The sequence below is a fragment of the Marmota marmota genome, unplaced genomic scaffold (genome assembly GCF_001458135.2).
Source record: "Marmota marmota marmota unplaced genomic scaffold, marMar, whole genome shotgun sequence".
NCBI classification, from domain to species: Eukaryota; Metazoa; Chordata; class Mammalia; order Rodentia; family Sciuridae; genus Marmota; species Marmota marmota.
Window position 1 is genome coordinate 519256 of NW_026000020.1, and position 24534 is coordinate 543789.

The following is a 24534-nucleotide window of genomic DNA, read 5'->3' on the forward strand; positions in this document are numbered from 1 at the left end:
TTCTCCTGACCCAGAATTTCTTCCTAGGAAGCCCTGGGAGGAGGACCTTGACCTTGGTTGCTTCTGTCATTGGAGCCAGCAGAGCCTGAAACTGTTCGGTGCCTATCTTCTTAGCAAGGCCATCACTGGATACTATGAGGTCACAAGTGACATCACAGAGGATCAGCAGCCCCCAGGGTCCTCTCAGGACTGATTCTCCAGAGTCCACTGGGCAGAGAAGCAAGCAAGGTACCTTGGGAAGCCTGCCACTCAGAGAGAAAGAGAAAGAAAGAAGGAGAGAGAGAAGGAGGGCCCCGCTGGCTTCCTGGGAAGTTGCACGGGCCAGATGACAATGGGAATCAGCATCTGAACACCTTGATGAAAGAAAGGAAGAAAGAGTTGGATTCCCTGAATGAAAAATAGATTATTCACTGTCAGGACGAACAATAGAACAAGACATAAATAGCAGCCGGGCAAGGACATGCCAATTTTGCTCAAAAAAAAAAAAATGGTGTGCATGGCACTTCTGTAGCCCTCCCTGGAGCTGCGGTGCCACAGCTATGTTCTGCACCAGCAGCTGGGGTGGTGGGAAGGAGGGAGAATAACAGTGGCCTCCAGGAATTGGGAAGAATATGGGCCTCAAAGAGAAAGGTAGAATTACAGCTCTGGTATTTACCACTGGGGAGGGCAGCGGTGTACAGTGGGGGAAGAACAGGCAGACAGAACAAGACAAGGAGAGAGAAGAGAGGCACCAACCTAGAGAACAAGGACCCCCTTGGAACCCCGGCGAGGGGTAAGGATAAACTGTGAAAGTGTGGTCAGGCACTTGGAGTAGATAACTAATCAAAGGAACTCCAAGGCAGCCAAAACCAGGCCCTCTGCACAATTCCATGGGCAAATATATTTAGTTTGCTACTAAGTCTCTGGCCCTGACTATTTCAAACAGTTTCCCCTGCCTGGCCTGGCCTGGCCTGCCTGCGGGATGGGCTATGATGCCCTGCTTTGGCGTCAGCTATCACATCCCAGTGAGCTGCCCCGGGTCTGTGCAGCAGTTTCTCTGATACCCCATGCATCCTCGAAACTCATTTCCCTGCACTGGAATTAACGCTTAAAATCATGACTTGGGGCAACAGGAGTCCTGCTACTGATGCTAATGGCAGGTCATAGGATGTCATGCTCCTGTGCCACCTGTGGGTGGACCAAGTATCTGCTGGTGCCATCTCATATCATTCAACAAAAACTCCATGAAGCAGATGCAGCCAGTACTGGTCCTTAAGAAGGCACAGAGCAGGAGGCTGCATCCTTTATCCGGGGCCTAAGGGAGGAGCCAGGGTTCAAACTCAGAGGAAGGTGCTGCCCTGGCTCTAGGTGGGCCCAGAGGCCGACAGGGGGGCTCTCCTTACCTTGGTGAAGGTCAGACAGTCCTTGTCTTGGTCTCTGTCCTTCATCTCGAAATCATAAAGTGCCTTGCCCTGGGGCGGGGCCTGCGGCAAGGGCCGGACACACTGAATGTAGCTGGCTGGCAGGAAGCCGTGTGTGCCGTGCAGCTCCCCGTGGTACCAGTTCTCATCCACCTTGCGCCGCAGGATGATGATGTCCCCCTTGTTGAACTTCAGGTCACCAGGTTCTTTTCCCTCATAGCTGTACAGGGCCTTGCCATAGGGCAGCTGGGATAGGTTCTGGAAGCAGAAAATAACATGTGGTGACTTGAAACGGCCCTTCCTGATGTTGGGGGGGGGCCTGCATGGGCAGCCTGGGATTCTGAGGGGCTTTTCTGAGCCTTGGGGATGTTGAGAACACGCTGCAAGTGGAAAATACTTCAAAGGTACAGACAGCCTGTCACAGGAGCCCACAAGCTTCTTGACCTCAGTGAGACAAGAAGGTGCTTGTCATGGGAGTGCCCCTCTAAATAGTACCATGAGGACCAGGCATGGTTTCCAATCTTTTGCAAAGACCAACTCACTTGCACTGATAGGTTCTGAGGGAAGCAGTCAATTACCCTCCTCTACAGAAGAGGAATCTGAGGCACCAGGACAGAAGGTAACTTGCCCCGGACCCCACCCTTAGGAGTAGTAGGTAGAATTGGAGCCAGGTGGTCGGGGCTCCAGAATGTTCCTACTCATTACTCTGTGCTGAGTCTTTTCCCACTGGGTGCTGTTTTTCAGGAAATTTTGTCTAAAAGCTACCAGATTTCCTACAAACAGAACTTTCTTTCCCTAGCTTACTGACCCCTCACAGCAAATCAGGACATGTGCAGGGGGGTTTGCGTTGAGCAGGCCAGTCCACATTGCAGCAATCACGCCATGCCAGGCCTGATGTGGACTCAACCAGCGGCATGTGCTCAACCTATCCAAGCGAGAGACAACCTGGCTGAGGAGCTTGGAGGCCACTCCCAGGTCCTTGGTCCCCTGTCACAGACCAACACCCCCAGGGATATATGCAGCTTTTTGCTGCATACAGTAGCCTGTCTGTTCCAAAACTATGATTTCCTATCTTCTTACCATCAGGAGTATGTCCCTGCCTTTCCTGTCAAAATCTGCCCAACCTATCCAAAAAAGGATCTGCCATCCTTGGTGTCAAAGACTGACCAGCCTTTAAAATGCATTTGAAACAGAATTCTTTACAATCTTCTGTTCTCCAGCAACGAGAGGTCCATCAAACAATCCTAAGGCTTGATCTGATGTTTTTGTGCACTTCCTGGGCTCCTCTAATTGGCCCTGTTTTGTAAAGACCAGTTGGCTGCATGGGTTTCTTTTCCATTTCCTTATGGGTGGCCAACACCTGCTCGACTGAGTGAGCTTTGCCCAAGGTCCATTCTGTGCCAGAGGAAAGCCAGAGGAAAGCCTTACCATTGTCCCTGTGTCTATACCCAGTGATTTTCCTACCAGAAGCTGCATTTTCTCACCAGGGCTGCCTGTGCCAAGGGTTTCTGTAGTATTCGAATCAATCAATACCAGCACAAAAGCCCGAAGCAGCAGGACATCAAAAACTCTTTGTAGAGGACTTAATAGCACATTGCAACTCCATCATTCTACATTTATGTCTCAGAATGGTCAGGCGACAGCAGTTAAGAGACCCGCTGGCAGACTGACAAACAGCCACCACCACCCAATTAAATAGTAACACCAGAGGATTTTTGATTACAGAACTCAAAGAGGGGGAAAAAATCAGTTTGTGTCCAATAATACTCATTCTGGATAGCTTTGTAATGTCCGCACAATAGATGGTAAGAGGCCCTGATTTCAGAGAGCGGAGGCCGAGGGGTGATTTGCCATACACGCAGAGAAGACTGGAAGAGGCTGTTGGCTGTGGGCCACCAGAAGAATTTCACTGCCACATAAGGGCCAGCGGCCCTGGCCCAGGGATTCTCAAGTCAGGGACAACTTTGTCTGAAGACAGTTTTGGTTGTTACAGTGTAGATGCTATTGGCATCTGAGGAGTACAGGCTAGGGATGCTGCTGCACATCCTTCAATCAGGACATTTCCCAACAACACAGAATTACCCGGCCCACGACATCAAAAGGTTGAGAAACCCTGGCCCCACCTGTAGGTTAAATTATAAAAAAAAAAAAAAAAGTACTTTTTTTTGTTCTATTTCAATTTAGTTTACTTGTATTTTAAATATTAAGTACAGGCCTGGGGATGTGGCTCAGTGGTGGAGTGCTTGCCTAGTGTGTGTGTGCGAGGCCCCAGGTTCAAGTCCCACCTTTTCATGATATGGGAGTATTTTCACCACTGACCACATGGAGACACTTAGATTTCATTCAGTGAGGAGATTTTAAAGAAACCCATTTTTAAGAAAAAAGCTTAAGCTTGAAAACCAGCCCCCACCAGGTGCACAGAAGAAAAGGTTTACCTTGACACCATGGCTCATCTCCTCTCCATGGCAGAGTAAGAGGGGTTTGCTCAAAGAGCCACAGCCCCAGTGGCTGGCTGATACTGATCACAGTGGTGGGCAGGACAAGCCAGACCTGACCTTTGCATTCCGGTTCTGCCTCGTCCTGTGTCTCTCTCATGCAGTGGAACCCAGGCACCTCCCTGAATTGCCTCCTGCATCAAGGGGATTCTGGGTATCCATTCTGGACCCCCCCATCCCCAGCTTTCTCTAGACAGTTGACACGGAAACCACTTGCAAGAACGGCTCGCCCCCATGATGTACAGCTGTGGCCCTGACTTATACAGTGTGTCCAGGAGGGCTGAGGTATAGGGACAGGGAAACTGAGGCATTTCCTACCAGGGCAAGGGCTGCAGACTGGCCCCCAGGACAGAGGCACTTATATTACCTTCTCCCCAGTCCTGAAAAGGATGCACTTCTGAGCCTCAGGGAACTGTGGCTTCATTGATCCTCCAGATGGTCCACAGGCCACACCATCACTGTCGCCTCAACCTGCCTGTGGAATCTCCACCCAGCTGCTAAGCAGGGGGTCATCCTTGTGTTCATTCCTCCTCAAATCCCGTTAGCTCTACCGATAGGCTCTTAGAGACGCTGTATGCCTTCCACTCCCGATTGCCCCATCCCTCTCTGCTCCCATGGAAACCAAACCCCTGCAACCCACTGTGTGTTGGTTGCCAAGCACGTGATGAGCCCACCCCCCACTGCTGACAAGCCTATAGCGGCTCTCCACATCCTCAGGGGAGCCAAACTTCTCAGCATGGTGACTGAGCACCCCACCCCCTGAGCTGGCACTGGGTCACCATTCCAGCCACAGTGGGCAGCATCCCCTTTCTCTCAAGGAAGGATATGCTTCTGGAAACTGGGGGCTTTACAGACAGAGCTCCACGCTACCTCCTGTCCTATCCCAGACCTTCAGCATTCAGGTGGGGCTCCTTAGGCCTGGGGACCTCTGGTCCCCTGTACTGACCGTTTTTTAACAGGGGCCCCAGCTCAGGACTGTCCTTTGTCTATCCTGACGAGCAGAACCTGTGAGTGTCCCGGCATGGTATTAGCTCAAGGGAATCAGGTTAGTCTTGAGTCAGGCCTGAATGGGGGACAGGGAGTGGGGAAAGTTAGGAAGGTGTGACACAGGACCCCCGTAAGCCAAGAGACTACACCGAGATTCAGGGAAAAGTATTTGGCCCTTGCTCCAACTGGTGAAGCCGCTCCTCTGGTGTCCCCAGCAGGCCAGGCTGGGGCAGCCAGGGGACCATGCAGGCCCTGAACACAGCTCCATGGGTGGTTCAGGCTTTAGCTGACGCCAAGCACCAGTTGCAAGCAAAGGAACCTCAAGGAGCTCTGTGTAGTCATGCACCTGTGCCTGTTGCTCCTGCTGGTGGGCACAGAGGAGAAGAAAGACGTAGGGAAGGACAGGGGCCAGAGGAGCCCACTTGCTCACCCCTCTGGACTGCCCAGACAGCATCTGACAGAGCAAAACTGAGAGGGCAATAAGCCTTTTAAAGATGACGAGACATATTTCTTAGGGAAAAATATATGTCAGAAATGATCTGAGAGGTGGTTAATGCAGGGGGCAGAAGAGCCAGGAACCAGTTCCCTGCGTCAAAAAAAAAAAAAAAACGTTCAGAAATGGTAATGCGTGGCCTCTCCACAGTCTTTCATCTTCAAAGCCTTTTAGAAGATTCATTAGTCCATGGAAGGCCCAGAGGCAGGTGAATTCTATTGGGGGGAAGAGAATTCTGCAAATTTCACTGTGGCAACCTGGAAACTTGAGATTTACACCCCCCCACACACCACCATGACCCAGCCTGAGAGGGCAAGCAGGTTGCTGTGCACCCATTTCCTTTTGACCACAGATGTGTTCAGAGAAGGGATCGGGGGTGTTCCCCTTTGGAGGAATTGTGTTCAAACACTGCCAGGAAGGCGCCATTATGTGGGCTCAAGACATTAAAGAAAAGATATGAAAGGAGAAGGGGGAAATACATCTGGGATGCCTACAGGACAATTAACACCAGCCACCCCTGTGAGGCATTAATAATAATTAAAACTTATAATGTCGATTTCACAGCTCATTACTCGGATGTGGCACACAAATCTTCCTCTGGGCTTAATGTCCTACCCCGTGGAGACAGAGTGCTCATGCATGCATGGCAGCGCATCGCCAGCTTCTATAGGATCAAACGTGGCAGCGGGCTTTGACAAATGGGTTTCCATTATGCCCTGCTAGTATAGGGGCCCTGGGGCAGGCAGGCTTCACAGCTGCCTGCAGAGTGGTAGAGGGGTGTGACCTGGATGGGTCCCAGTCCTGCAGACTGCTGGGGGGGAGAGCATGGACCAAGAACTCCCCTTTTAGACCCTCAGGACGCCATCTGGCTTCATTCATTCAGTGCCTTCTGTGTGGAGCACTAGCAACCTGTTATCAATACAGGCTCCCTGTGAACCATCAGGACAGACGGCCTGTTTCTGTTCACTGCTGCATCCCCAACCCCTGGCCTGACATTGGTCACAGGCTCAAGATACTGACAGGATGAATATGTGAAGGTTGTCAGAATCAAGAGGAGTCATTTCTATCAAGCCCTAATCACATAAAATAAATAAACAAACAAACAAAGCCAGAAGGTTATAAAGGAGAGGATGTCATGCATCTGTGCCTAATGACAAGAACTAGTCACAAAAGACTCTACCAGAACCACAACCTTTCCCCCCCCCAAAAAAAAACCTCACACAAAAAAATACTTTTGCAAGGAAATCTGCCCAGCAATTGTTCAACCTTGGATTCACACCACTCTTGTTATTGCTTGTTGAAGCCAAGGGCTTTTGTTTAAAAATATTTTGTGTCATCCTCCTCATTTTAACTTTGAAAACGTCTCCTGGTCTCAACCTTCTTGCCCATGCCCATAGTTTACTAGAGCATATGTACTCCCATTCCAACACTCTGCTCTTCCCAAATACTCATGATTCCTTGGAGAATCTCTGTGATTATTATTTTGGTTGACAAATACATGGACTAGCAAGCCAGGCCCCTAGGATTAGGGCCTGGACTGAGAGAAATTTCCCTGCCCATTATTTTCCCCTGGTGACCTGAGACTTGGGGGCCCACGTGGGCAAATATCCCATTCTAATAGTGTCTGGGCCGAGATGCATGGGGGGAGATCGCAGCAAATGCCTGATGAGGAGTAGGGCATCCCAGGTGGAGGGACCGGCTAAGCAAAGGCATGGAGTCAGAGGTGGACACGGGTCCCACTCACTGGTTGTCCCAGATCTGTCAGCACAGCACATGGAAGAGCTGACAAGCATTAGGGAAATTTACATGTGGCATGTTCTAGGAATGATGAACTGGCCAAGGATTGGGAGGGCCTGGTCATAAAAAAAAAAAAAAATGTTAAAATTTTTTTTTTTTTAATTGCAGGGTCCATGAATGTTCTTGTCTGTGAGAATATTCCAAGCTGAAATGGAAGTCAGACTTGCCCAGCCAAAAGTTCATTCTCCAGTCCTCGCCTACAGGCAGCCCTGGCCATTTGTCAAAACTTCTGTCAATGTAAGTCAAAATGATTCGTGCACATTCTGGCAGGTTTTAAAATGACATTTACAAGGGAATTCTACCTTTGCACAGGCTGGATGGGAGATGCGGTAGCGCGTGGGCTGGCATTTTCTATGCAGTGACTATACACAGAGCAATAGCTGGTCCTTGGATGACCTTATAGAACAGAGCCCTGGACTTGACAAGAAAGAAAGGAAACTAATTTAAGCCACCATATTTTAGGGTTTTTCTCATTCACAGCTTAGCCTGCATCCTGCCTGATTTAGGGTGTCTCGGGTCAATTTATGATTTTTGTAGTTCATAGCATTTTTCAAGCCAAAGCATTTATTTCCTTACCACTCTTGAGGGCTATAATTTATGTATTTTTTTTCATTTCAGAACAGAACATTTAACATGAACACTCCAGGATTTAGAAGAGGCACCATTTTGGGCATTATCTTATTTTACAATAATGTATTTAACAAGAGCATCCACCATCTTCTAGTTTATAAATGTAATTCCTGATGAATTATTTCTCTATCACCCTGCAACCAGGACAGTTTTAGCTATATTTCAAGTTTTCTCTTCCATTTTTCTCACTAAAAAGTACCCATTGCGTGGGTTGCGGCAGCACATGCCTGTAATCTCAGCAGCTTGGGAGGCTGAGGCAGGAGGATCATAAGTTGGAGGTCAGCCTAAGCAACTTAGTGAGAACCTGTCTTAAAAGAAAAAGGGCAGGGAATGAGCTCAGTGATAAAAGTGCTTCTAGGTTTAATCCCAGCACCTCCCCCCAAAATTTAGTCATCGGGCTGTGACTTTTGTTTCATTTACTTTTTTATTCTGGAGCCCACAGGCTATCAGCACAGGTTGGAGAACTTGAGTTTGCATATTTATTTATGCCCTTTCTCTCTCAGAGACTCACACATTTTTCAAAGTCCGAGACGCTCTGGAGAATGCACAATTGCTTTCTAAGCACAGGCTTTCCAAAGTGGGTCAGCATAGGACCCACCTTGCTGGCATGGTGTCTTTAGGGTCTCCAGAGGGCTGCTACCACCTGTTATCACATGCTGGTCAGATGCCTCTTCATGAGGCTTCCCATTTCATTAGCAATCTCTCTAGTTCTGGTTCACAAAGATAGTTTGTCAAAACTTGTGGGAACTTCTCATCATGGCCAGTCCTGATGGCTGTGCTGTGGGGGCAGGAGGTGCAGGAGGCAGGGTGACGCACGAACTTCCCAGCACTGAATATGAACCTAAGTTTCAGCCTTCTTTGCCCTGCTTCTCTGTACCTGTCTCCCTGGGACATGCAGTGTACTAAATGGAAGGAGGAGATGTCATCAGGCAGGCTGCCACCACTGTACGCCCCATCTGCTCTCTCTTCCTCCTGGAACAAGGCAAGATGCTCTCGGAAGCTGTGAACCCAACCTAAAACAAGACATGGCCTGGACTGCCTGGTGGAGATCCTGAGGGTGTGTCACTGCACTCGGTCCTTTCACTGAGATGAATGCAAGCGCTTCCCGAGAGTCCCCAGGGGAAGGCAAACAACCTGCCCTCTGGTCTGCCAGAAAAGCAAAAGTCACTGAGCACAGGGGCAGCCAAGGGCCTGGACAGGGTGGGAACAGAAGGCTTGGCTGTGGCCATGTGGTTTCCAGGGCTCCAGGAGTCTAGAGCCCAGGTCAAGGTGCCTCCCAGAGCTGGGGTCTGCACTTCCTGGCCCACCCCAGCACTGTCATTCTGCTTCCTTCTATCTCCGTGATAAATCTCCAAGCAAGAGTGTGAAAGGGGTCAAGAGTGACAGAACGAGATTTTCAAATCAGTAGAGATCTTCAGATCTGCCTCCTTTTGTCAGACCTGCTCCCAGTAGTTCCTGGAACCCTACGGGGACCCATTCCCTGCTCGCTTCTCTAACCATCTGCCTCTGCTCCCTGAAGTGCTCCCTGACTGCCTTGGCCAGAGCCCTGCACCCTGGGAGGGGAGGGCTGCTTCATTTTCCTGTGCTTCATCTCATGAACCAACCCCAAAGTGCAAAGCAAGCTATGTAACATCTAGTTCAAAGAGGGAATCAAGATTCATTGTTTGGGCAAACATGAAATAATTAGAATTGCCTGAAAAAAATATTAACCTTGGGGTTAGTGCTCCTATATCTGGGTCATTAGTAAGAATATTTTAAGTCCAGAATGCCTCCTTCAGGCCCCTGGACCCACCTTATACTGCATGGAAAGGGACATAACATGGCTTGTGTGTCTAAGTGTGCACATGTGTACATGTTCATGTACACATGTACACACACACACACACTCAAATTACAGGATTTGCCCAACACATATAATTAAAAAGGGGAAGAGGAAAAGGGCCAATGTTAATATAGAATCAGAATTTGGCCAGCTGTGTTCTGGGGCCAAAGCCATCCTGCCACCTGTCTTCATAAATCAAGCTTTAATGGGACACAGCAACACACATCTGCTAACATACTATCTTCATGGAGTAGTTGCTTCCGACACCCCAGGGGCTACAAAGGCCCAAACACCCGCTATCCACCCTGTCTTTACAGGGAGTATATAAAGCCCAGAATGGAACCCCAAGGGGGAAATGGAGGTCCCCCTTTTGTGAGTGCAGTGAGTGCCACGAAAGGGCCACATGTCTGGTTGTGAAAGCAGTGATTTGGGAATCAGTGGTGGCCCTGCCATGCACCTTTTGAAAAAGTACTTTTGTTCCAGGAGACTTTTTTTTTTTTTTTTCCCATAGCCTGGAGATAATTAAATCTGTCCTTCCATATTCTCTAGTAATGTCAATAGAATAAAATTGATGATATGTGACTAGTTTTTGTCTGTTAATGAAGAAGGTGCTATAAAAGCAATGATCATAGGCTGTTTGCTGAGGCAGACAGATGTTCCAGGAACCTGGATGCTGGGCCAGAGAGGGCAGGCATTTCTAAGTGTGGAAAGCAGCCAAGAATGACCTTGCATTGAAGTAAAGGTCAGGTGGGTGAAGTGAGCACCTGCTCAATAAATGCATGGAGTGAAAGCAAAACCAGCAAGGGAATAACATGTCCTTCTTAGGTACAAAGACGACCTCTCTTAGCCTCACTAATCTGTGTGCACCTGCTGGGGCTCAAGTGGTACTCACCACCTGGTCTTCTCCCAGGCAGTGTTATCCTGACCTTCATCCTCCCCAGCATCTCGGGTGTCCTATGTGCTGCTTCCTAAATTCAGCCCTTACTGCGAGCCTGTGAGGTTGGTCTTGTATTATCAGCAGCTCACAGATGGGAAACTGAGGCACGGTGAAGTTCAGTAACTGCCCAAGCTCCAAGAGACAGGAGTGGAACCAGATGGCCTGACCTCCAGGCCTGTGTGTCGCCTGCTAACACCTTGCCTCTTAAAACTACATGACCATATGAATGTAGCTGCATGGGTAATCCCACTGTTGCCTACAGGAACTCTGAAGTGGAGATAATCATTGCCATTTTATAAGTGAAAAAGCTCAGGCAGGCCAGCATGTTCCACTACATCTTATAAGAGGGAACCCTATTGTGAATCTTACGTACCACTCTGCCTCCTTCTCTCTCCTTGCAGTGTGAGAGGGGCCCTGTAGTGCTCAGACAACTCTCTGTTTAATTTGGCAAAAAAGGGAGGTTGAATCCCTTGTCCATGAGGCCAGGTGGGTCCAAATTCACAGCTACATCTTAGAAAAGCATAAACACTGCAATACAGTGACAGACAATCTGGGCAGGGAGCGTTTACAGAGATGGTCCACAGGACAAAGGGCTGAGTCTCGACTCATGAAGATGGACAGCATGTGATTTCATTACACTCCTCAGAATGGTGTGCAATGGGGCTGGGGATGTGGTTCAAGTGGTGGCACGCTGGCCTGGCATGCGTGTGGCCCGGGTTCAATCCTCAGCACCACATACAAACAAAGATGTTGTGTTCGCCGAAAACTGAAGAATAAATATTAAAAAAATTCTCTCTGTATCCCTCTCTCTCACTCTCTCTTTAAAAAAAAAAAAAAGAATGGTGTGCAATGTAAAACTTATGAATTGTTAACTTCTGGAATTTTCCACTAATAGTTTGAACTGGCTGGCTGAGGATCACTGAAATCATAAAGACTCCAAGCCACAAATTAACATTTGAAATAACAAACAGCATTAGCCATCTGTTAAAAAAAAAAAAAAAACAAGCCTGAATCAAAGTATACCTGATGGTTTGGGTTTACTTCATGCATAGAATGAATTTGTATACTTTACACTAATTTTACTATTTGCAGCCCACAGAGGCTGATGCTTTGGCTGTGTGGGATCCAGACCACCCTTGGGCCTGGAATAGCAGGAACTGAGCCTAAATTCTTCACCACACTAGTTGCCGATGGGCACAGTTGGATCAGGAGAGGGTCTCTTGGTGTTCAATGTCTGTGCAAATTTCCAGAGATCCTTAACTCCAGATGTTTATTTTAAAAGTGCTTTGCCTGCTTTGTAGTGAAAATGAGCAAAAAATTAGATGTCTTAGACTTATGGTGAACTTCATAAATAAGTTATTAATGCAAATACTCTCACTACAGAGAAAAAAATGCTCTTCCAAGACCCTGTAGCAGCAAGGGTCCCTGGGGTTGGTCTTACCACCCTTGAACAGTAACTGGTTATTTCCACAGCAGTTTTCAGGTTGCATGGGGCTCCCAGTGAACCCTCAGCCTACGGCAACCATGAGCATACTGGTGCATTTCTTTGTGTTCCTTAGTAAAGGAGAAACTTAATAATGACTATTTTGCTTCAAAATGTACTTGGTATGCTAGTGAGTCAATCTGGTTATTTTCTGTTTTGTCTCTGAGAAATTCTTTTTTCCAAGCCTTCATGCTATAATTCAACTCTGACACCATTTTAAAGTGAAATGGGGTCTTCAGTTGTCCTTTCTCCCGGTCCAGAAAACAAGACCTGTTTTCCAGCTTGGAACTGGATTCCCTGGGTAAGGGAACTAGCCAACTTCCAGACCATTTCTGACCTTCCTAAAATGATTTTTTTTTCATGAAATAGTAAATGTATTCGCACTTCCTAAAATATTAAAGAGCTTAACAGGCTTGCCTGAAGTTTGAAAAATTAGGGGTAGGAATGCCCTCTCCTCTAAAACTTCCTGATGAGTCCCAGACTCTGCCAGCACTTGCATCAGTCTTCGGTTTTCAAGGACATCATGCAGCAAGTATGACCCAAAGAACCCTCACCCAGCCCCTCAGAGTTTTCTTTGTTTGTTTGTTAAATCCCTACATTAATAAGTACTCCTTTCTCATTCATTTAGCATTTTAAATTTTTCTAAGCATTTTTCACAGGCCTTAATTACTTAACCTTCATTCTTTAAAACAACCACATTAAAGCGGGAAGTCGTTTTAGCACATTTATGCACACTGATTCAGCCAATCTGGAATGAGGACCCATCATCTGTAGGCCTCTGTTCTGGCCCTGGCAGACCGGCCCTGAACACCACACTCACAAGTTCCCACCTCTGTGGAGTGTACACGGTAGCCAGAGAGACAGCTAAGATGTGCACCAAAAAAGTAAAATCACCCCTAAATGGTAAGTGCTAGAGCATCAGGAAACCAGGGAACGTGAAGTGCTAGGACGAGGACAGGTTGAAATTTTGGATGGTCACTGAGAAGGTAACTCTGGGCTGCGCCTGACCATGAGGTGGGGAGCAGGGAGGGGCTATGGGAGGAGGACTTGAGGCAGGCTGTCCTATGGGGCTTGAATATCCCAGTGGGGACTCGGAATAGAAGGCATGCTACAGGGGCCCAGTGTGGAAACTGAGACACAAGATAAAGACAGACATGGAGAAAATATGTGAAAAAGGCCTTCACGCATAGGGGGTGGTGGCAGGATGTGCCACCCTAGGTACCCACCATTCCTCCCCTGCAGTTTGGGGTCTCTAAACCAGGACAAAGGAAGGGAATACCACCAAGGATGCTGGGAGACATCCTCTAACTCTGCCCAGGGAATGTACAAATGTCAGTTTTGAAGAAGTAGTGGCCTCATCATCCTTACCTACAAAGGAACCGAACAAGCCCACGGGAGCCTTTGGTGTGTGAGTGGTGAGAAGAACTGTATTCGCAGAGCTTTAAATCACAACATTTGGCACGAGAAGATAAATAATTAACACAGGGCCTTTCCAGAAAACCAAGCCTAAAAGAAAGGGGAGAAGGAATCTAGAGACTTCTCAGTAAAAATGCTGGGTTTCCCACATGTCATCGCCTGCTCTCTGGATGCTGTGCCTGCCCCAGAGCTAACTGGGAGCTGATGACAGCGTATCTGAGGTAAGGTGGAAGAGCAAGCAATTCACTCTGCAGCCTCCAGGGCCTATTGTTAAGTTAAGGGGACTCTCCTGACATCTGTTTTCCTTGTCTGTCATAATGTTAGGGGACAGAGAAATATGAATGGTGGGAACACAAGGTTAAAGAGAATAATTCTATAAAATGGGTCCACTGTGCTGACCCCCACAGGCTCTCTTTTCTAAGAAGCAATTGACCTGCAGCCTTGCCTGGCTTGAGTGAACAGGATGTGTCACATTTCTCAGCAAACTACCCGTTATCTGCAGGAGAAACGCAGGCTCAAAATAATGCCCATAAGAAGAACCCAAGGTACCCTGAAGGGGCAAGCTTCTTGACCTTTTTCATAGACCAGATCCTGAAACTCAGAGAGATAAGGATAATTGCTCCTAACCATAGAACCTGTCAGAAGGTGTGGTTAAAAATCCAATTAGAACTGGTCAGTATAGGCCAAGGTGATCTAGAGTTGTCATGGAAGTGGGGACTGCAAATTTTGATGTCACCCTGATGTTATTCAAAAGAGGTAGACTTGGATAGGACTCTCTGGAAATTTCTCTGGGATCCCAAATAAAACTGGAGTGCAGGAGAGGCACATGGACCCTCTCTTCTCTGAGAGAACACACTCTCTCCCTTGAGAATGTCCCTTTTTCCCTATCCCTTCAATAAGCTCATTCCTGTTTCTCTGAGTGACATGTCTGAAATCTTTCTAACTTGATCACAAGAATTAGGGTTTGTGTGTGTGTGTGTGTGGTGGGGAGGTCTTTGTACTGCCTTAGTTTCCTGAAAGGCCTCGATCTTATAGCAACACCATTTCATCAAGCAGTGCCCTCCTGTTGTCATGTTGCTGTCTCCTGATGCTGTCTCTTGCTGGAATCTCAGCACAAAGAGGTTAAGTAACTTACTCAAGTCCATAACCTGTAAATGGCAGAGCTGAAGCCAAACCCTGGCAATCCAGTTCCACAGTGTGTCCTTGGGGTCTATGCCAGGAGTCAGCACACTCTATAAAAAGTTACCCTAGGCTGTGCAGGCCATGGGGGCTGGTTGTATCTACTAAACTTTGTCATTGCAAAAACCACAGATGCATAAATTATATGTAAGTGAATGGGTGTGGCTGTCACTCAATAAAACAATTTGCAAAAGCAGCTGGTAGAACAGGATTTGTCCCATGGACTGTGGTCTGCCCACCTCTGCTCAATGCTATGTGTTGGCTTATTTTATGTTCTGCACACCAGGATCGCAAGTCCATACTAGTGAAAAATAAGGTTACATTTTTAAAAGCAAGAAACCCAAAGGACCTGAGTTTCTTAAAATCTGATGTTCAAACCCTTGCATCCACCCAGTTGGTCCCATTCGGCTTCTTGTGCATTTTACTAATACAAGGCAATACAAATATATCCAACAAGGATATGCTGGGGCTTGTTAAAGGTAACAAGAATCATCCTGAACTTGAATTCTCAGCTGCAGGCAGAGCAATGCCTAAACCTAACAAACAGAGGCAAGCCGGTCATCCCCCTCACGGGAACAGGCCTGATACTAGCTGCGCAGGAGGCTGAGCCCCAGGTCACATCAGACTTGGGAAGTGAGCCAGGGCTGAAACCAAAGTCTGTTCTGGAAAAGGGCAGCATGACAGCTGCAGGGCACTGGTCCAGAGCTCAGTGCATTCCGCTGGACAGGCAGGTCCACCCCTAATGGAATCAATACCCCAGCAGGCTGCACTTGCCTTCTGCAGGCTGCTGAGGCCAAGATTTCACTATCACAGTGTATTCCCCACCCCATCACAAGAGCTCAAAGGAACCTGTTGGTCTCTGGTCATTTATTTTGCATGGCAAGACACACTTGAATACATTTGTGAGGACACAATGAACATAGCATGCAATTCCAAGAGTCCATTGCTTCTTGATGCACTTGAACCATTGTGTAGTAACCTGAAGGGGGGGGGGCACCCAGTTTCCAGAAAGTCTGTAGGAACCACTCAGCAGAGGGATGTTAACACGGTATTTCTGCTTGGCACCTCCGAGTTTGTTCTGCCCACGTGCAGCCCCAACTGTCCTAGCACTGTGAGATGAACTAAGAATGGCAGAAGCAGAACAATCACCATCCGAGGAGGCTGAGTGCTGGGGAGCTCAGTCCTTGGCATACAATGGGCACAGAGCCTCTGTTCCTTATTTACCCCAGAAAGGGTCAGGGGTCAGAGGCATCAAGAACCCTTGTGCCTGCTCCTACCTGGATCAGGCTTCAGAGTCGTCCAAGAAGACCCCACACTGCACTGTGTGGAGCTGTGGAGCTGCTGGGCTGTCAGATGAGCTGTAGGCTGCAGGGAAGGGGAAGTGGCCCAGTGTGGGGTTCTCAGAGCTTAAGCCTGGCTCATACACAGAACCAGAAGCAAGAGCTCTCCTAGGATAAAGCTGGAGAGGACAGGGAAACAAAGCAGATGATCCAGGGATGCCTCTGCCCTCACTGTGGAGAGGCCACAGAGGACAGAAGAGAATTCATGGGCTCAGACATGGGCAGCCCAAGGGGATTCAAGGGCACAGCTGCTTCCTTCTTGTGGGTAAAGCACCTGCTGCTGTCCAGGCAGCCTTGGCCAATGTCCACATGGAAGCCTTCAAGAGACTGGCAAAGTCATGTCTTCTCTCTTCTGCTGAAGCAGAGACCTGGGGCCTATACTGCTGCCAGGCTTGGCTGACATCCGTGTAGACATTCCCAGCAGCAGAAAGACCTTGCAGAGAATGGGGCCCAGTTCTGGGGGTGGAGGCAAGTCCTCCAGGGAGGACAGGAGGATCCTCAGCCCTTTTCACACAGAGCTGCAGGAGTAGGGGCACAACATTTCCAAGTGTGTTAGTTTTCTGCTTTGCCATAACAAATACCAGAGATAAATCAGCTTAAAAAGAGAAAAAGTTTATTTGGGGCTCACAACTTCAGAGGTTCAAGCCCATGGTGTTTGGCCCTACTGCCTTTGGTGAGGTCAGACATCATGGCAAGAATGCAAGGTGAGGCAAAGCTGCTCATCTCCTGGGTGAGGGAAGTGGGGAGCGACAGAGACATTGAAGGGCAGGGAGAAAGGAAGAAGAAGAAGGGTCTGGGGTCCCGGGATACCCTCATGTCCTCTAGGACTTAACTTCCCTTCACTAAGCTCCACCTCCTAAAAGTTCCACCCCCACCCCATCCCCCAATACCACCACCAGGTGGGGATCAAGCCTTTAACCCATGCTTGTACATTCCAGATCCAAACCATAGCACCAGGGTATTGGAAATACCCTGTGCGATTGGCAAAGAGCTGAACAAAAGACTTAAGAACTGTTATGAATATATTCATTCATTTATCAAGTATTCATTGGTCTCAGATATAGGTCTAGAAACTGCTAATGTGGTAGAAATAAAATTTTTAAAAAAGGAAAAAAAAACCCTCTGTCTTAAGGGAGTTTATACTTCAGAAGGGGAGAGAGACATACACAAAATAAACCACTAAAAATGAGTAGCATATCAAACACCCTTAGTACTACCGGGGAAGGAATATGTGGAAAGGGGGGTGGAAAGTGTCCAGGGGGTTTGAATTAAGAAGGTGAGAAAGAGCTTGAAGCGGGAAAGGGAGCCTGTCTGCTTTTAGGGGGAAAGTGCTCCAGGCAGGAACACTTACTTGCAGACCTGCTGAAGGCCCCAGTTCTTACGCAAATCAGGTTCTTTATGATGCAAAAGAAGGGGTGCGGGAAGGGGGTGGGGGAGGGGGGGGAAGCTGGTGTGTGGCTGTCAACTGATTACCAGGCATTTGATGGCCAGTTCCTGAGTCTCGCTCTGGCACACAGCCCTGCAGGGGTAGCCCAGGGTCTGCACACACCTCAGAGGATTTCAGTTTCATGAAACCAAACACCCAGTGTCCTTGTGCTCCGGGAAATGGAGATTCCTGCATGGAGCATGAGGGAGAAACCAGAAACTGCCTCTGAGTTTATCTTCTGGTCATCTTGCAAACAGCATCTGTCTGTGCTCAAGGAAAAGCAGAGGAGACTTTTTAAGAGTTTGGCCCAAAGTCAACAACACATACTACAAAGAATCCAAATGCCTGGCTTTTCAGATGGGGCTTAGACACAACCTTAACCCAACACGTATTTGTTAGGGACTTCCATTGTACATTCTGTGCAAGATGTCAGGGACAGAGATAAGTGACTTGCTGGCCTTTACCACAGGAATTCATAGTCAGGGTGAGAACAGGCACACTTCTTTACGCATGTGTGGGAATGAGGGTGTCTATTTGTGTAACTGTACACATATATGCTGTCTATCTTTATCTAACCAGCTCTGTTCATTCATTCATTTATCCATGTACAATGCATGCATCTATCCATCCATTATCTGCCCGTCCATCCATCCTGCCTCCATCCTTTTATCCATCTGCATGTATCATCCAAAACCCATCATCCTTCCCTCCCCCCCCCTCTCCATCCATCATGCATGCCATCTGTCCATCACATCCATCTGAATATGGCCTGACTTCTGTGCCAGGTAATGTAGACCTACTGGAGATGTAACAATATATAGGCTGACCTCTTTTCTCTCCAAGTTTATATCACAGATGGAAAGTTTATTTAGATTCATAATCTATAGAATATATATGACTTTAAAAAATTAGCAGGGTAAAAGACTTGGATAATTCTGAAATACAGCAAAATGAGAAAAATGAAAGAAGGAATGGAGGGAAGGAAGGGCACTTCTCTGCTTTAGTTCTGCAATAACATTTCACATATAAACCAAACCTGAAGAAAAGGCAGCCTTCTCTCTGAAGCCCACAGAGTTGGGCAGACTCACCTGCGTATTCCAGCAGGACAGAAACTGGGCAGATGACCCGCTTCCCAGCACGCCCCCTCAGAATCCCCCACAGCTACCCCAGGGAGAGAGCAGACAGCATGCACATACTAAACAGGTATCTGTACCCATCCAGATGCAGTTAAACATTTTTTAAGGACCACGAATGTTATGGTGTCTCCTCAATGCAATGGTTACCAGTCATTGGTTACTTGACTGGTAACCAAGGAACCCATGGGACAATTCTGGACCTAGAAGTAAAGAGGCTTTTGGAAACCACTCATATTGTGTCAATTTTCTCCTCCTGTTTTAGCTCCAAACATTACAAAATGGGCTAAAAGTCAGTAGAAGGTAGAGGTGGAGCATATACTGCTGGGTGTGGTAATGCACACTCCTGTAATCCTAGCAACTCAAAGAGATTAAGGCAGGAGGATGGCAAGTTTAAGTTCAGCCGTGGAAACTTAGTGAGATCCTGTCTCAAGCTTAGTGGTGAAGTGCTCCTGGGTTCAATCCTCAGTATCACAAAAATAAATAAATAAACAGAATAGAATGGGGTGGAGGGAGAGAAGGAGCATCTGCTTTGTGCCACAATCCTACAATTTGTTACCTGCCACTGCTTTCTTTTCGTTTTTAAATATTTATTTTTTTAGGTATAGATGAACACAACACAATGCCTTTATTTTTATGTGGTGCTGAGAATCGAACCCGGGTACCGCCCGTGCTAGGGGAGCGCTCTACTGCTGAGCCACAATCCCAGCCCTAACTGCCACTGCTTTTTAGATTCTTGGTTCCAATCAGGCTGAGCACTGCCCTCATGCAGCCCTTGGAGTCCTGTTGATCTTTCCACTGAAACTTCCTCCTCTTGGGGGAGGCCTGTCAGGTTTGCACTCATCAGATCTGGCCACTCATCTCAGAAACTTGCAAGGGGAAGGCTGAGCCACGGGGAGTGAGAGATAGAGAAGAGAGGAAGAGGGGAATGAGAGGATGGCTTTCTATTGTTCTCCAGGTGAGACAGAGGAGATGGTTCTGGTTTCTGGAACCACCTAAAGCCAATGATTTACATCCCCTTCAAAGTCTTAGTGCATCATACGACCTAGGGATCCACTTGATCCTCTGCGATCAAAATGATTCCTCAGGGGCATGGATGGTTAATGCAAAAGCCTCTTCTCCCCAGGAGTTGTCTTCCCACCAAAATCTCCAGATAGGTCCTCAAACAGAGAGGTTTAGAGATGGTCCACCAGGCTTCAGTAGGGTCTCGCCCATGATGGGCCCTGGAAATTAGGGAAACCAGAAGGAGACTGAATAGAAATGAAACAACAGAGATGTACAGAGGTACCCACAGAAAAGGACCTGAGCTAGGGGAGTGAGGAACATTTTGAGAGGAGAGGAAGCATGAGGTTAGAAAGGGGATGTGTGAAGAAGAAATGTGAAGAAGGTTCCAGGTCTCTGGATTAAGAATGCAGCCTCGTGGACACGTGACCAATACCCCAAGAAAGTAACACAGCAGACCCCAGCACATGGGAGGAAGGACTTGGCCCAAGGTCATTGTAACCACCCCTCATCACCTCCAGGGAGCCTTCAGCTCTTGACCTCTTTGTCAGAGGATGCAGAATGAGACTGGGAATCCAGAGATATGCTGGGACCTTGGACATTCTACTGCTGGGTGGATTCTACCCCCATCTTCCTGTTAGATATTATCCCTTCCCCGACATCAAAGTGGTCATGAGCTTCTATTTGTCTATGCACAGATTTGGGGATAAGGAGGACCACACTGCCTGATTTTAGGACTGGTGACCATGGGGAATGTGAAATGGAGAACATCCTCATCCCCAAGAACTGTGTTTGGACTTTCCTTTCTATCAGTTCAACGGCCCAGGCCTCCAGAAGGACCTTCCTACTGCAAACAACTGAAACGATAGATGAAAAGGTACAAATACAGCGTCTGAAACGTGTTGCTGGAAACGCGTGTTCTTGCATGAACTAGCAAATATAGCCAAGCCTGCAGACGCTGTCACCAGTCGACAGGAAACATAGGGGTGGAGGAACACAGGAAAATACCACCACTAGGATGTAGCCAGGAATGTCAGGAGCAGGGGAATTCTGCAGGACAAGTGACTGGATCCTTCAACAAATGAACAGTCTGTGAAGAACAGAAGGGGCAGTAAAGACTACCAGGAAGAAGTGGAGGAGACATGAACCTGAGCCATGGGCGAACCTTAGGTGGGTCCGGACTCAAGCGAAGTAGCCATAAAGAGACATTTGAGACACCGACAGGGAAATGGGCACATAGACTGATAACAGGGAATTCGTGTTATTTTTTCACAGATGTCACAATGCTTTGAATTATGGCATTTTTTAAAGCCATTAGCTGTTGTAGATACATCCTGAAGTATTAAGGAGCAAACCAGGATAGTGTCTGAGGTTGGCTATTAAACATTCCCCAAACCAAAAGCAGTGGAGAGACTTCTGGAATAAGATTGGTCCGACATTGATGATTGTTAATGCTGGACCCTGCTGGACACGAGGGGGTCGTCACAACAGACCCTCCACAACTATGAACCTTTGGAAGTATCCACAACAACAAGATGAAGAAAGAAAGTGCTCAGCTGACAGAAAAGAAGCATTAGATAAAGGCCAAGGGTTAAAACAAGAACTCTGGGCAGCTGTATATATGAAAGGCAACTGCTTTTTTATACACCATTAATAGGTCGTCAGAATATATAATTTTTAAAAGATAAGAATTATCAATGCTATTATAAATGAGACTAGGAACACACTTAGCAAAAAAAAAATGTACTTTACCTTTGTGAAGAACACTGTGCAATTTTATTGAAAGATATTAAAAGATGATCTAAATAAGCTGAAAGAAGTATTATGTTCTTGAGCAGGAAGACTCAAAACAGCTGTGATGATTTTTTCCCCCTCAACTTAGTGCATAGTATAAGTGCATTTCCAATGTCAATCTCAACCAGATTTTGAAGTACTTAACAAATCAATTCAAAATGAATGAGAAAAGGAAAGGCCTTTACTCTACAGGATACCACGGCTTTAAATAAGCTGCGGTAATTGCAAAAGTGTAGTTGGAGCAAGAACAGACCGATAGGCCAACGGAACAGAACAGAGTCAAGCAGACAACTCAATTTCTGAGCCACCACAGATCCATGGGGAAAGTCCAGAATGCTCAATAAGGGGTGTTGGCAAGTTAGATTATCTGGATAGAAAAAGAACTGGCCCCCTACCACACACCATATGCTGAATGCAAGCTACTTGACTTAACTTATTATCATAATTTTTATTATTATTACTATGCCAGGGATTAAATCCACGGGTGCAGAACCACTGAGCCACATGCTCATCCCTTTTTATTTTGAGACAGGGTCTTGCTCTGTTGCGGAGGCTGCTTTGAACTTAGGACCCCCCTGCCTCAGCCTTCCAAGCCTCTGGGATTACAGGCCTGTGCCACCATGCCCAGCTTGACTTAAATCCTTGACTATGAAAAGCAAAACTATAAAATTTATAGAAGTTAATATATGGCTCCAAGATAGAGAAGACACAAGATAAAATACTTACCACAAAAGAAAATGTGTTTCATTGAAAAACATCAAAACTTTAATACTTCGATTCATTAAAGGTCATTGAAAAGAGAGGGGAAAAATAAACATAAACAGAGAGAAGATATTTACAACACATTTCTGAAACAAGGTATTAACATCCAGGGTATATAAATAACCCCCTCGGTTGAGCCAGAACTGAGCTGTGCAGATAGCATGCTTGGGGGCTGGGATCGGCCCTGCCCAGATCCCAGGAGCTACTAAGCAAGCCACTCCATGTGGTGCTCAGCTTGCTCACCTGTAAGACAGGCTTGCCCGCAATGGAGCTTACTTTATTGGGAAGGAAGAAGCAGTAATGGCTCCACTTAAAATAGTGGCAAGAGTATAATCACTAGACAACAACTATTTATGCATCTTTGAGAAAAAGAAATGTAGAACTTTTCAAGAAAAACACAACTAGAGTCACCCTTCAGTATTCATGAGAAATTTGATTCCAGGATCCCTGCAGATACCACAACCCACAGAAGCTCAAGTCCTGTTATAAAATGCAGAGTATCTGCATAGAATCTATACACATCTTCCCATATACTTTAAATCACCTTTAGATTACTTATAACATCTAACATAAAAACCTTGTGAATCATTGTGCAGGGAATCATGACAAGAAAGTCTGTACTTGTTCAGTATTTATGTAATTTTTTCCCAAATATTTTCAAGGTGAGGTTGGCTGAATCTGTGGATGTAGAACCCTCAGATGCAGAGGGCTGCATACGAACCTAACAGGCACTGTACAAGAGTCAAAATGCATTAGACCGTCATGTATAGTTAGAACAATAACAGCAACACAAAAAGACACACATGAATGGTCCCTAATGAGATGAAAAGTTCTTCAACAGCGCTGGTAATCAGAGAAATGCAAATTAAACCACAACAAGATGCTATTTCACACCCACCAGATTGGCAAAACTTAAAAGTCTGACAATAACAAGTGTTGGCAAGGCTATAGAAAACAATGTCTGTCCCCACGGCTGCTTGAAGTGTCAAGTGTGGCCCCACTGCCAGATACCCAGCTCCAGAGAGGATAGCTGGAAATCTCCGGGTAGGAAGCAACCAAAACTCCCACCAATTGTCAAGTGGATGACAGGGATAGTCTCAAATCACAGAATACTAAAAATAGAGAAAAAAATCAATCAACATCATCTTCAATGCATCAGTGTAGTTGATTTTTTGCTGAGTGGAAGGAGCAAGTTATAGAAGATCACATTCTGATGCTAAGTCTATAATAAAGACAAATTAAATAAAATAAACCATTTGGAGACATATATGTACATACGTGTCCTGAAATGGCTTTGCCACAGGGAAGAAAAGCAGGCAGGCAGTTCCCTCAGGGGTGGTAGGTGGTCAGGACAGCACCCGAGAGCCTCTGCTCTCCAAGGAGACATGCCGGTGCTCATTGTATTGTTATTCTTTAAACTGTGTATACGCATCATGTTTCACGAGGAAAATATCGAACACAGAGTCCAAAGATTTTTTTTCTAATATTAACATCATGCACATGTTTAACCCAGCACAAAATATTTCCTAAAAGTGACTTGGAATGAAAGGATAGGTGGTCCATGTTCTAATCACCATTACCACTGTCCAACGGTAATGAGGGGGGGCAGTGGGAGCCTGCAAGACATTCAAAGGGACACACGGGGACACCTGGCTTAGAAACCAGGTGCTGAGTGTGGGGTAGGGGATCACGGCTGTTTTGTGGACTTTGATTAAAGGGCCATTCTGTAAAAGCATGTGTGGAGTTGCCCTCAGGATGGAGCACTGACCACTGAGTGGCTATTAATAGGCAGCAGACTTGGAATCCAGGCAGAAATGAACTTTCTGGCAATCGGGGTTAAGGAGGAGATGGGCTGCCTCAGGTAGTCATGGGTTCCCTAAGTGCCTGAGACCCATTAGATTTGAGGCCAGCAGACTGGGGGACGTGGGAAAGGGCTGAGTGCAGGGTAGGCGAAGAAAGCCAGTCCAGCAGGAGGCAGTCCCTGAAAGTCACTTTGCTCCCAAGACTCTAGGATTTCTGGGCTTGCTCTGTGTAAACTGACCCGCCCTGACTCTGGCCAGGACAGCTGCAGGGAAGGAGTGAGACATCGAATTTTAGAGAATAATTAAAGACCAGTGGGTTGTTTCCCAGCACTATAAAGGAAATGTGGCCAAGGAACCCCACCCTGACCCCTAGGGCCTTGTAAGAACCGTGATGTCCTCCCTTCTGGCCTCTAGGAAAAACAAGACATGAAACCCACACACGCATTCAAAAAAATGCTCCTTACACAGCCAAAGGCCGGTCCCAGGACAAATGTTTTGCTTGCCAAGATTGAGCGATTGCATTTTTCTGTATCAGTATTTATTGTTAGAAATGGGAGAGGGGAGGGTCTGGGGAAGTGACATCTCCGTTGTTCCCTCCGGGAGCCTGGGTGTCAACGTGCACGTGTGCACATACTA

General features: G+C 47.0%; 1 protein-coding gene across 1 annotated transcript in view; it reads right to left on the bottom strand.

Annotated features, from left to right (window-relative positions):
- Sh3rf3 (SH3 domain containing ring finger 3) overlaps positions 1–24534 on the bottom strand; it is a 338666-nt gene that overhangs the window by 133025 nt on the left and 181107 nt on the right. Inside the window, exon 3 of the mRNA XM_048810400.1 lies at positions 1383–1658. Coding sequence (XP_048666357.1) covers positions 1383–1658 — 276 coding nt within the window. The remainder of the gene's footprint in view (positions 1–1382; positions 1659–24534) is intronic.